At 38.2% G+C, this 14,584-nt stretch overlaps 1 protein-coding gene across 1 annotated transcript in view; it reads right to left on the reverse strand.

Annotated features, from left to right (window-relative positions):
- ADAMTS9 (ADAM metallopeptidase with thrombospondin type 1 motif 9) overlaps positions 1-14,584 on the reverse strand; it is a 154,709-nt gene that overhangs the window by 18,795 nt on the left and 121,330 nt on the right. The window contains exon 30 of the mRNA XM_063291534.1: positions 9,172-9,345. Within this exon, the coding sequence (XP_063147604.1) occupies positions 9,172-9,345 (174 nt within the window). The remainder of the gene's footprint in view (positions 1-9,171; positions 9,346-14,584) is intronic.

A 14,584-nucleotide genomic window follows, 5' to 3' on the forward strand; every position in this document is an offset into this window, starting at 1 on the left:
GAGCTCCACAAAGTGCCTTTCTTCTATTAAGTCATCCACCCTAATAACTGATTGTTGAACTTACAATCACTGCTCATTTTACCAGCTGTTCATAGCAAATCTAACTCTACTTTAGAATGAATGTTCTAGGCAGAAAACAAAATCAGGGGACAGGAAAAGCAAAAGACAGCCTGAAGCAGCCACCAGAAAGATAAATATTGATTGTGTAACATGGTATGCACATGGCTCGCAAACATGTTTACCCTACAAGAAAGGTAACATACTTCTGCTGCATTTTTATTTCATTTTAAAAAACGTCAGGGCAATTTAGAATTAAAACACAGCACAATCTAAACTGCAATAAAACAAAGAAAATGCATTAATGCAAAGCAAAACAAACAGCTACCAAATAAACATTATCTACAGCTTCAGAAAGGTGACAACTGAAATGTTGTGCAAATCTGTTTCTTTCCCTAAAATACCAAGAGATTATTCAAGAGGGTCCAATAAACACTACTTACACCATAGCCACATTTAACCATTTTAAATAGGCTAAATTACTTTAACCCACGTAGCCTCTCTAGAACTTTCAAATCATCATTAAATTATGGAATAATTTAATCGCTTGTAATAATGACTATGGAATGACTGCAGCTGTACAGCCCATTCTTAACCATGTATGATATGTATTAAATGAACACCAGAATCAAATTTGTAACTGTGTTCTTTAGGGATTACTGAAACTAGATAACAAGTGGGAATTTCCTTAACTGGAAGCAAAATGAAAGCACAAGAAATTTTTCTCCTTTAACTTCAGTGGTTCCTTTCACGATAGATTACCAAATAATGACCTTTATAGCTGTTTACTATCTATATACTTTATAGCAGTGTTTCTCAACCTTGGCAGCTTGAAGATGTGTGGACTTCGACTCCCAGAATTCCCCATGCTGGCTGGGGAATTCTGGGAGTTGAAGTCCACACATCTTCAAGCTGCCAAGGTTGAGAAACACTGCTTTATAGTACAGCTGTCTATTATCAGTTATTTGGTCTTTTCATCTTATTTCCATATTGACAGGAAGTACAATAACTCGCTGAAACATTATTGAAATTGAACTAACATTGTGTGGGAGGCTCTTCTGAAGATATAAATTGGGCACATAGCTCATGTCAATAACAGAGATATACAGCTGTTTACAGGCTTGCGTAATGTAGCACCTGGCATGATAAGGCAAATTCTTAGTCATGAAGGGCCCTCTGTGATTCCTGGCTCTGAAATTCCAGTATTCTGGTATGGGTTCTTTTCATTAATGGCTTTTCCATCTCTTTAACCCTTCTGAATATAGTTTAAAATACACCTGAGAATGACCTGAGCTGCTTTGACTGTTTCTAGATCTATGAGCATAATCGGGGCTGTATACTTATAAGTCTAAAGCTGGCAACCAGCTGCAATCCAATCAACTCTTTCTGGCTAATAATTGAGCACCAAAACCTCTCAGCCAACCAGTCTTTGCTTGCTGGCCAGGAACCGAGAACCTCATCCTACCATAATGCCTAAGCAGAAGTCTCTTTCCCCTTTTCACAAGCAAAGAACAACAAAAAATGCCACTGTTTGCCCATGTTTCATTTATTCCCCACGGTGGCATGCTATGTGGCTTCCAAACTTCTAATGCTGGAACCTTGGCACGTCTGCCCTTGGAATTCTTCACTAAAGATGCTAGCATGTGACAGATCCCCAGAACTGGAGGCAGGGCCAACCAAGGTACCGCTCAAATGAAAACACAAGGAAGTTGTTTTTGCGGCGATATTTACTGTTTTGACATGGCATTTTCATGCCCGTGAATTCTACATCACTGCAACAGTAATATAATAAAATTGCTCACAATTGTTACAAGATTGTTTAATTGGTAGGGGACTCATCCTCCCCCAATAACAGGACAGTGCCTTGCTCTGCAGGGCTAAAGGAAGGCACTGGGTGACCTTCTGCAGCTGCTGTCACCTTAATTTCAGAAGGCCTTTAGCAGAGTCTAACATGAAGGGAATTTAAAAGGGCAGTGGTTACTGCAGTGGCTTGGCTGAATGCTTTTTATTAGTGATGAATGACCTGATGCCACCCATTACCATTCTCCTGGTATGTTCACCAAAAGGTGCCCACCAGCTGAGGTGGGGGTGGTGAGGGGTGGCTATTCACAGGTTTCACAGTCTTGATCAAGTGTGGTGCTGGCTGCATTATTTACCAGCAGAATTCCTGAGTTTGAGCACCTGGTCAAAATTCAGGTACCTCATTACCTCAGGAAATGTGAGATATGTCCCTCCTACCTGCACAGGATACTTAAGATCTTCGTGGAGGTTAAGGCAATTTTCTGGAAACCTGATACTCCCAGATTCTTTTCTGATAGAGGCGATGGACACCTACTTAGATCATTTAAAGGGAGTTTGGACAAATCTATACAGGATTGGACTATGAATGGCTACTAGCCTTAATGGCTGTTTGCTACCTCTGGAATGATGGGCAGCATACTTTAAATACTAGCTGCTAAGGAGAAACAGAGGACAATGACTATTGCCTTCCTGCCAATGTTTATGGACTTCCTGAATGCAGATGGTCAGTTTTGCAGGTCAGACAATGCTGAGCTAGATGGGCTGTTGGCCTGATCCAGCAGGGCTCTTATTATGTTCCTCCATGAAACAAAATCTCCTTCCTGCTGTCTTTCCTTTGATTTACAGTCAGTTTTGCTGGCTTCCTCTTCATTGGTAGTTTGTAACTTTTATTTACTTTGGACATTTCCTAGATCCCTTGGCTCAAAGTTTCAATTTTATTCTGGAAACAGCAACTAAGCTCAGAGCACAAGAAACTGTTAGGAACATTAGGTTTATTGAAGGGAAAGTAATCAATTATATGTGTTCTTTGTTAAGTTAAGGACAGAAATGTGCTTCTACTGGATATGTGCTTCTGTGGGTATTATTCTCAGAGACACGCAATATTTAGTAATACCTACATGACTGTGAAAGACTTCTAATAGTACACACATGAGAAAATGGTTAGTCAGAAGTCTGGTAGAGAAATATAGTCTGGTACTGGAGAGTTATTATCTCTTAACACATCAAGAAATTGAAGTATCTCTGAATACCATTGTATCCACAGCAATCATCTTATGCAGCTTACCTTATGCAGCTTATAAACAAAGCAAAGAATGATTATTTTCTAATAGCAAGTGTTTTTACTGCTCAATAGAAACTCATTATTCTCCTATGCTATCCCATCTTAAGCACAGACCTAGAGCTTTGTCACCTTGGCTTGAATTCTTAAACTGCCCCAGGGTATCAGCAATATTTCTCTCTTTTTTGCTCATTCCCTGTGCCTGATTTAGCACAGGATTAATTCAGCATTTACTTGTCTCCAGGACTGTTCTTTGTCATCCTGTCCGAGCACTAATATTATCCCTGTTTTCAGAGCCAGAATTCTTGCCACCATTCTTGTCTTAAATAGTCATCTTCTATGCCTATATAAGTCATGGCCTTGCATAACCAGAGACTATGTTTTAAAACAGCAATTGAATCCAAAGCTTGGTTCTGTAAATGGTGTGGTTTTTGGTGCCAGTTCCTTTAATACTCTATTTGGGCACATGAAAGAAAACCACATGCTTTGTGAATATCTACTTTTGAATCTGAATAATTGGCCTGGTTATTTCTCCCTGCTGCTTGCTCTTCATTTAGAAACAGTCAGATGAAACTACTGTACAAAATCTGTTCAAATGTACGTGTGTGTCAACAGAAGATGCCTGGCAATATCTGATGCTGTTTGGTTGCTTCCAATTTCTACACATTGTCCTGTAACTATCACAAGTAGCATTACATTATTTAGGTAAGAGGAAAGTGTGACATCATATGTCATGGCAATGGTTAATTTGGGGTTTGTTGGATTTACTGGCAAACTTCACTTGCCACTCTCCTTTAAAAATTCTTAATGCAGTGATTTGGTCTTAAGCAATAGGGAATTCCAGAAATCTAATGTCATTACAGACAAATGAAGTACTATGACATATAGGCATTTTTCAGACTCAATGCTGGTTTTATAAGGAGCAATAAAACTATCTACAGGCTATGGAAAAGTGTTAAGAATGAACTATACCATCGAACAATAGACTCTTGTGGCAGAGATTAGCATATTTATTATAGCACATATGTCATGCTAGCTGAACATGATGCAACATGTCTGGGGGTTGTGTTGTCCACAAAGCTGGGGAATGCAAGCATAAGCTTTCATAATTGGAATCCATAGCCCAGATATACAAACTTAAAAGCTTTCCCTATAGGTATGTATGGAAGAATCTGTGTTGAGATATGTCTTATGTTGGGAAATATGATTTGGAGTTTCCAAATTATCTGTAAAAATTACTTTACACCAGGCTTTCCAGATATGTAGGTCTTGCATTGTAAAACTTCTCCTCCCATGTTTGCTGAGGATTTGAGGACTGAAGGTGAGCTCTTCTGATGGGCATCAGATTATGGAACGCTGCGCCAACCGCATTTCTAAAGAACTATGTTCATCAAAACAAGGCAGAGTTTTGGAAGGATTATGAATGACAGCTTGGGACAGTAAATAACGAAGTTGCAGAGGGTTCAAGTTGAGACATTAATGAGGTTGTAACCTTGTTTCCAACAGGCCTTTTCTGTCAATTTGGATTTACTAATAGCTAGCTTAATTCAGTCTATATCTCGTTGCTCAATAAATAACTTGTAAACTATTTCTATGTGTCAGGCAAGGTGACTTTCTGATGTGTGTTCTTCCAATCGATAAGCAAAATTAACCTGAAAAGGAGGTGAGGCAAACCCAAAGAGACAAACAAACAAACAAACAACAAAAATCCACAATGGTGGGTAAAGAGATAGAAAGGAATAATTTTTAATACGTGGTGGATCTAGAATATGCTTTCTTTAAAGGGGAATAAAAAGTGTTGTTTTTTTTAAAGAAAAACATTCCTGGTAGTTTCCTCAGTCACATGTTAGAGATTTACAGAGACTAGACACAGATACACACATACACACATCAAACTAACACAGGGGGAGCCTGGAAAGCTTTAGAAAATCAGCACAGCCCATCAGACGTTCACCTCCCACAAAAGGGTGGGCAACGTTTTGCAGAGGAGGGGTATCTAATGCTTTCCAGTTGTGGAAAGTTGTAACAAAAATAGTGAGAAAGAGATCGAAAGACAAGGCAGGAGTAGTTACTTTGGAGCTAATTACTTCAGTGGGGTAAGTCTTGCAAATTCATGCTATTTGATGACCTACTTTTTAAGTACTTATAATATGTGTATTGGCTTGGATGTGTTATATTCATACTATGTGTATGAAACTCAGTATGTGCGTGTGTATGAAATTCAGTTTGAAACTAAACACAACAATATCTCACTCTCTTATTACTAGAAGCTTGTTGGATAAGATTGGATCTTTCTTCCTTGTATAAAACAACAACTAAATCCTGAGGTGCTGTAAGCTACTGCAGTACTACTCAAAAATAAATATATATCTTTTTACTCCAGTTGAAGATAAACCTTTTTGGCACCCCTATTACCCTTCACAACTCATTACAAGCAAGTGGAGTAAATTTGGAATATAAATGATCAGAAAAAAAACATCAAAATACATTTTCTTTTAAAAATGATCTCCACTGTCCATAACTTTATTCAGAAATTGTGGTAAGAAATTCTGCCTTGTATATTGTAGTCTTCACTTAAGCAACTGACAAGGACGCTGATATTAAAAGGGAAGTTTAGTTGGAGGGAACTACTGTCTTAGCTTTGAATAATCATTCAAAAGGGAAAAGTTTACTCTTCCAGAAACTGAAGAACTGGGAATTGCATTATTCCCCCTCCCCTGCTCTCTAAAATAGAAACTCAGCAAGGAAAGGGTAGAGAGGAAAGGGCTATATCCAATTTTCAGTCAGTGAAACATGATTGCTGCATCTTTCATAACTAGATCACATTAGGTAATTAACCAGTTTGTACAGTAGTGTCATCATGGCACTAAATTACACTGGGCACATTTTATGGTGAGAGATGGCACAGCCTTAGTCTATTCCTTCATTCTGTACATAACTCAAAACTAAAATAAAGATATATACTTTCCCTCTGCCCGTGAGATATCCTGGGTAATAGAAATAATACTATGCACCTATCATACACAACTCATAGCTCACAAAAGCATGATTATCCTTTAAAATGTAAAGAAATGGGAAGACAAATAATTGGCATTAAGAAAATAGAGTTCTTTGTGTGGCTATTCAATTTTTAATCAGAATGAAAGTACGGGGTCGAAGGTAGGCATGCAGGCCCCAATATAGATTAAAACCACAATCTGATGGAGGGGGAAGTTTAATCTTTTGTATGCCAGACATCAATAAGACTTTTCTGTTTCTTTTGTTTTTGGTTTTAACTACCCGTGTCATGTGAGAGCTCCAATTATTTTTGAAGCGGGTGCATGGCCAAGGGAGTAGGGATAAAATCTGTCTCTGCACACTGATCTGTATCAGGCTCCTGTGCTTAGTTTGAGCAGCAGAGAAAAACCAAACGGTATTTGTAAAAAAGTATTTTGAAAGGTATATTTATGTATTGTTTATTTAACCTAACAGGTCATCTAACCAAACTCCCTACTCTTAGATCAATATTAGCATGTCAGGTTGTACCGAGAATTTTTCTCTTCCCAAATAAAGACAAACTGTTCTAATTACTACCTGGCTTGCTCTGACCTCACATATGTTAATCTCCCTCTTAATGACTCTTCTCCTATTTTAACAGGCTTTGGAGAAAAGTTTTAAGGCATGGACATGATTTAAACAGGTTTCATTTTTAGAAGGACCTTCACTTATTTCCTCTTTTTTCTTCCACAACACAGACACTCACTATAGTGCTGTATTAAAACTGAATGCATTTGCACTAGAAGCTGCCTTGTATTGAGTCCATCTACACAAATGTTCTCTATTCTGCTTGGATGTGGCTCTATTTCCCAACTTTGTTTGGAAGCGTTAGGGACTGAAGTTGTTTCTCTACTCTTCCACTACGTTACAACCGTTCACCGTTCATAACTAAGTACTTTTGGTTATGCCAAGAACCATACAAATTGATCAACAGTTCAGAAATAAACACGGCCAATTTCTCATGAAGGATTTTGAGATTTGAATAATCATTTCTAAATCTGCTTGATCAAATACATCTTGACTTTCCCAAAGCCACATATAAAGCCCATTGTTTTTAGAAAGTCAGTGTACCACCTAGTGATGCACAGTGGCCATTTCTCAATTTTGCCTTCTCCGACTAAGATGTGTACTATTTTTAGGACTTTTTAATAACAAAGACATCACAGTAGCTAGACACCATCATGTAGGGTTATGAAATGTTTTGCATTTGATTCTAAAAGGGTGCTTTGGAGTGCATGGGAGTGTGCATACACCACCTTTTGGCGGAGTCATTGGCGAATATTGCATTTGTGGTCCTGCATGCTCCAAAGCACCTTTTGTGAATGGAATCCAAGCTTTCCAGAGACCTACTGTTGAGCATATCTGGGACTATACTGCAATTTGCTTTTCTAAAATGCAATATTTAAAAAGCAGTTTAAGATGTAATTGAGGCATGCAACTTTGGATTTATCAGGTCAATTTCAAAACAGAACAAATGAGTCGTCAACAATTACCCTATTATCAGCATTGTAGTTTACAATGAAGAGAAACCTGAAATTACTGCATTTGCCTACATAGTGGTAGTTAATGTTACTGCTTATTCTAACTGGGTGAAATAAATGCAACTTACTAAAAATACTCTACATCTTATCTTCTGAAAAATTGAGAATCCTGCTTTAATTAACAAGTCACTAGTTATTGAAAATGTCTTTGTGTCCCTTAAGAATTTAATATTCAGTATTTGCCTGAATTAACATTCTAGATACTTGTCCACAGCAATATTTCTATTCTGCTTGCCTCTTTACCAAATGAAATGCCCAAAGGTGGGATTTAGCCAACTGCATCAGAACCAGTAACTTATCCTAAGGGGCTTTATTTAATTTCTGACAAGCTTTTTCACTACCTACCAGACCCACTCACTAAGTCAATATGTCTGTCAGACAGTCTTCACATTCACTCCTATTGTAACACTTTGATTTATAGCAATGAACAACTTCGTAATATATTAATAATAAGGCATTTTTCAAAGCAAGTGTTTTACAGCAGTCAGATTTTATCACGTAGCAAATGCATATTTCTGGAGAACAGTAAGCTCAATACAGGAATAGGGGTACAGAGGGAGATTATTATAATGTGCATCCTATTGATGATTAATTTATAGAACCTTTTAATCCACTTCTTCAGGGAAAGCCATATAACAGAATAAACTTTAGGAGATATGCAAAGCTCCAGTTTGATTATAATAATAAGGTAGACTTGTTTAGTCACACCTACTTGGCTCTTTCTGCCAGCAGGAATGACTACACAAATCAGAAACCTCTGTTTTGGGTTGGTTTTAGTGTTAGGTACAAAGTGAGACTGTTGACTTTTTCCTTTTCCATAAAACAAGAATTGCAAAACCAAGTGCTGATTTTTTAAGAAAAGAAGCCAATAAAGCATAAAGTCAGGATCTGAACTGAGACACAAGGCTTCCTGGTTTATGTCTCAGTTCAGATCCTGACTTTATGCTTTACTGGCTTCTTTCCTTAAGTCATTCTCACTGGCAGAAGAAGCCAAATGGAAGTGGTTGCTAGCATATATTTCTAAACTAGACATGGTGCAAGTTAACTGTACCATAAAAATTGTCCATTTAATAACAGTATGTTCGAACCAGCCAGCAGTTATTTCATTCAGCTCATGGTATTCCTGAAGAAAAGGTAAAGATGTCCCCAAGTTAAGCTCAACCCCTGGTGACTGCATTCATCATTTCTTTTCTTTTCTTTTTTACAGTATTATAGAAGTGGCTTATCACTTCTTCCTTTCTGGAAGTTTTTTTTTTTACTTCCCAATGTAGCCACCAGCTTTGGAATTTTCCAGTGGTTCCCCACCCAAATATTAAGAATGGCCCGGGTGTTCCTACCTATGGAGGTTCACATGATGTAAAGTTTTTTGCAAAGATGAACAAGGCCTTCAAAAATAGCTCTTTTCTAAACATCTTAAATACAACTCTATATTTTATACCGAACAACTTGTCTACTTACTTCTTGCCAGTCCTCTGTTTTCCAATAGTAGAAAGAACATTCTGCCATTTGACATTCCTGTTCAGAAGCTGGTCTGCTTGACTGACTGCATTCAGTCTCTCTAGTTGTTTTTGAAGTAGTAAACTGGCAGATGATGCGTCTCCGCTGAATTCCTTTCCCACAGGACACTGAACACTGGAGAGATTAAAAAAGTAAGTGTCAAGCACTTTGCCTATGTTTTTTAAAATATCTGTTCAATGGGAAATGTTCCTAATTCAGAACTTATCAAGGTCTTTAGCTCTTGACAGCCATATGCCATTGCAATTTTTCAGAAAATTTATTATTTCCAGATGTAGCGTTGTTGTATAGGGCTGATCCAAGGCACCACAGAGCCTGAACAACAGTTCATTTTCTTATATTGAAATTATATTCTCCCATTGGGACACAGACAGATTTATGTTGCAATGATCAAGAATACTACTAAAGTGATCGTTATCTGTTGTATCCACTTTCCATCTGATCAATACATTTGCATTCACGTTTATAATTTCAGATCATTGCACTGTACAGGGCAGAACATAGCATCATATACAAAACCACTTTTACAATGTGCATATGAAGTATGTAACTGACAGTAGTTTATGCTCTACTGTGCCTAAAATCTGCTGACCAAGGCAGACTCCTCAGTATTTCTCATGGTATGGCTGGCCTTTATTTTGAGCCACAGATGTCTATTGTTTACAGGAAAATATGATGCAAAGATCAAAAGGTTTACACATGGAAGCACATTCATTTTCTTCTAGCATATCTAGTGCATGGCAGGTAGCAAAATATGGCTTTATTTAAAAACAATCTTGTCTTTTGTATTAATTATCATTGTGCTCTTAGGTAATATTTGCAATGCATGAAAACACTCGATCAGTATCACTGAGCTCACTGACTATGCGTATTTGGGTCTAAGGGTTCTCAACAACAGGTTGAAGATATGTTTACAGAGAAGTCAATCCTAACACTAAATTAGATTTATTTCATAGTACTTATGCACAGTTCTGCAGCCTGACTAAACCAGTGTCTAATATATTTGTTATTAAGATATTCTCAATGGCAATTTGATTCTATATAGGATAGTTAAATTTAGTGGGGAAAGATTAAAAGTCAAGAAGGTATATAGCTGAAACACAGATAATAATCTGACATTTAGCATTTTTGAACTTTATAGGCTTTGCAATAATGCAAAAACCATTAAGCAATATCTTATAATTTATATTCCTATGCTTTGTGAGATATTTGAAACACAAGTAACAGGTATAACATTTAGCCATTTGCAGGTATAATATAAAAGCTCCAGTTAAAGCAGGAACAAGTTTATAAATTAAATGATGTCACCTCCATAAGTTTCACTTTCTTATAACTTTGTTGCATTTACAATTCGTTGTAAATTACTATGCAAAGAAAAAAAAAATCATCCCACAGAAGGGTTTCTTTAGCCTTTGTGTGCCCCATTAAACCCAAAAGAATAAGCTGACTGTGGACATTCCTTCGGATTATAAATATTTATGAAAGCCAGTTTTCTAACATGAAAAGTGGAACACAATATAGTCTCATTTCTATGTTGGCTGATGCAAATGTTTCCCATATGGTACTGGGCTTTCCCTTGTAATTAATAATACTGTTTGTTCTCTGCATTCCACATGAAATAGTGTGATCACAGCAAAGGAAATGCAGGAAAATAAATGCACTCTGTAATTTAAAACTATCTCATATCTATAGTATTCATAGATTTAATTCTCAAGAACAGATCTGAATATATGAGTCTGATACTTGTAATGATTCCCTAACTAATACCTTGGGAATAATGTGCAAGCTTATTACTTCGCCGGCAGAGGTTAGAACATTTCCAGTGGATAAAGAGATTTGATCTGCAGTTCACAATTCGTGCCAACCCCCCCCCCCACACAAACCTTTTTCACTTGAAAGCAGAAAACAGAGAAAGGCAAAAAAAACCCCTACTTTAATTTTAAAAAAAAAATGTTTCTGATTTGTTAAAAAAAGATTGAAAATACCATTTCTCCCAATGAAAAATGCTGCTCCCAAACTGCTTTTCAGAATTATAGAAATGTGAATTTCCATTTCGGGATATGCCTACATTCTGAGTTCATTAAAACACGTTTAGTCTGTCAAAATTGAACAACTTTGTGTTTTCTTAAACTTCAAGTAGGGGAATTCCTTGATATATCACTCTCCTCCTCCAAATGCATGCGGGCACAGATTGCCTTTTTTGTTTTTATAGGCCAGTGTTTCTAAACCTTGGCAGTGGGAAGATGTGTGGCTTCAACTGGGAGTTGAACATGCTGGCTGGGGAATTCTGGGAGTTGAAGTCCACACCTCATAAAGTTGCTAAGATTGAGAAACACTCAGTTAGGGTGTTCCATCATATTGTGAGTGACACTGCAGACATTAATGGGCATCTAAGAGCCACAAATGATCAGCTTTGAAAGTGTCTTTGCCAACATGACCATATGTAAGAGTTGAAGTGAAAGGTGAAAGGTCCCCTTGCAAGCACCGAGTCCTGTCTGACCCTTTGGAGGGATGCTGCTTTCGCGATGTTTTCTTGGCAGACTATAGTGGGGTGGTTTGCCTTTGCCTTCCCCAGCAAGCTGGGTGCTCATTTTACCCACCTTGGAAGGATGGAAGCCTGAGCCGGCTACCCAGATCCTGCTTCTGCTGGGACTGAACTTGGGTTGTGGGGAGAGTTTCGGTTGCAATACTGCCGCCTACCACTGCGCCACACGAGGCTCTTATGTAAGAGTTACCTCGGCTAAATACAAGAGATGATGGTGATGGGCTTACAGTTGGTAATTCAGAGGCAAAAGAGGTAAATGCTCTGGGTACAGCCAGGGATTTGCCATGGTGGCCAACCTGGATGCCCATGGGAAGGCACAATCAGAAAGTAATAACCAGGACCACGCAAACTCTCTCAAAGAGCTGCTTTAGAATACTTGGGAATGCATGCAGAGCACATCATTTCAACCAGTTAAGGCCACCACCTTCTTCCCCCAGTTTGTGTGGCTGTTCCTTCACTGGGTAAAAATAGGTGAGAAGTCACAATGGGAGGACCTGGCATGAGGTGGAGCAAAAGCATTCTTGCTTTCAGCATCAATGTCTGCAGCCACTTGCTTTAATTATTTGCATCCCTAACCCTTCGTTGTTTTCAACAGGAGCTTCTACTCAATGTAGGACAACTTCCCCACAAGCAATCCAAGGTACTTATTTGGGGAAAGCCCTTCTTCTTCTGGATGGGCAAATACTGTTCTCTTTTTGCAGGCATTTTTCTCCTACTGCTTTTGCCCCCAGGAAACTTAAAGTAAACCATGAAGTTTCATGCCTCCCTCCTTCCTTCCTTCCTTCAGTCCCTTAGATTAAATTTCAAACAGCAGCTATGTTATCTCTGTGTTATCTTATACCTAAGCTTCTTGACTTCCAAGACTTTCTGGTGCTTTTACATTCCTTTCAAATGACCAGTTCTCTATGACGTCTGAAGAACGGGATTTGGAAATGCTACAGGAGGAATATATTACAGCAGCTAATAAAAATATTTCTTCAACATCAGCATCTAGCACTAAGAGGCACGACATTCTAAGAAGGCATTTATTTCAGCCTCCTTATGCTTTGATTTTTCAACAGTTCAGCTAGACAAAATGTGCCACTGCATTGTGCCATAATGAATAATACCTCTTTCTAGACTGACTATATAAGCAGCACTAATGGCAAATTCTCAAGTTCCCCACGGGTTGCAATAAATACGTTTTGTGAATTAAAAAAAAAGTGCTGCAGTTTTATAGCCAGACGACCAGATGGCTTAAATTGATATTACTCATAATATAAAGGTGACAGACATTTCTATTTATAACGTCTGAAAAATACAGCCCCCTGGCTAGGCCTGATAAGCTTATACTTGAAGTAACCATTAGTATTCAGATTATATGCAATCTTACACTCAGTTAGGTATGCTTACCCCACCAGTGTCAATGGGGCTAAACATATGCAACTGGGCGCAGCATTGCAATCATAAATCTTTTAATTGCCACCTCACAACAGATTATCATAGCCCATAAATCATGCTATAGCCTTGCTAATTTGTATTTTTTTCCAAAATGGACCCAATCATTTTGGATAATAGACAATTTAAAATGTCTATTTTTATATTTCTTTGTGCTTTTGACAGACTGTTATGCAGTATCCAGCATGCTTTTATTAGCTTCCAAATTGTTTAAGTTATGAGTTGATAACTAGGGGCAGCTATTTTGCTAAGGAGACACAAAATATGTTCAGGGTATCAGAACAAAACTTTTTAACAGATTTGCTCCAAATTATGGTAGGTGACCTGGTTAACATCTGATACAGATGGGCAAGTGTTGGGATCTGACCAGGTGACCCAGACCATCTTCTTTTCCTTTTCCTCTTTATTTATTTATTTATCAAATTTGTCACCGCCCATCTCCCTCCCACTGGAGGGACTCTGGGCGGTTTACAACAAAATCCTTCCTCACACTATTGTGGTCAGGGCTATCTTCCTTTCATTGGTATGTTTAAAATATTATATTTATAATGTAAAGATGAAAAGAAAGGAAGGAAGGAAGGAAGGAAGGAAGGAAGGAAGCAAGCAAGCAAGCAAGCAAGCAAGCAAGCAAGCAAGCAAGCAAGCAAGCAAGCAAGCAAGCCATTAGTTGATTTATCCACTGTTTCTCCTTGCACTACCCTTCTATCTGCTACCTATTTACTCCCTATACTAATTTATTCCCTTGAAGCTTTGAATGTTCTTCCAGGATGCTCAGCTACCCCCCAATTCCTTGTCTCTCTCCCTCTCCCCCCCCTCCCTCCCTCTCTCTCTCTCTCTCTTTCAAGGAAGTCCTCCCACCACACAGTTAAGCTCTGGATTAACCTTCTGCAACTTGCCTCCCACCCCACGTGTGGATTTCAACTCCCAGAAATCCCCACTAAAATGTGCATTGTTGGGAATTCTGGAAGTTACAGTCTACACATACAGAGGGTACAGTTTGGGAAAGGCAGGTCAGGATGCTTTATATGAAATAACAAACTGGCTCAGGGTCCTGGATAAAAGGATAGTAATTCCCCAGCTTTCTATTTTGACCAAAGAACTTATATTCATAAATTCAAGGCATTTTTGCTCATGTTGTCAATATTTACTCAGTGGCAGCCACATTTTAGGGCTGGAACACAACTGTATTTCTGATAACTTGTTTTATATTCTACTTTTGCATGCTTTTTGCTGTTCTCCCTTTCTTTCTAGGTAGTTCCATTTTTATTCTTCTCTTTCCCATTCCCCATCTAGCCACTAGCAAGAAAGGGAAGTTAGGGCCAGGTGTTCTGCTATTTCAGGTTCCTTGACCCACCTCACAGTTGCCTAGCAACT

This window comes from Candoia aspera, chromosome 2 (assembly GCF_035149785.1).
Source record: "Candoia aspera isolate rCanAsp1 chromosome 2, rCanAsp1.hap2, whole genome shotgun sequence".
NCBI classification, from domain to species: Eukaryota; Metazoa; Chordata; class Lepidosauria; order Squamata; family Boidae; genus Candoia; species Candoia aspera.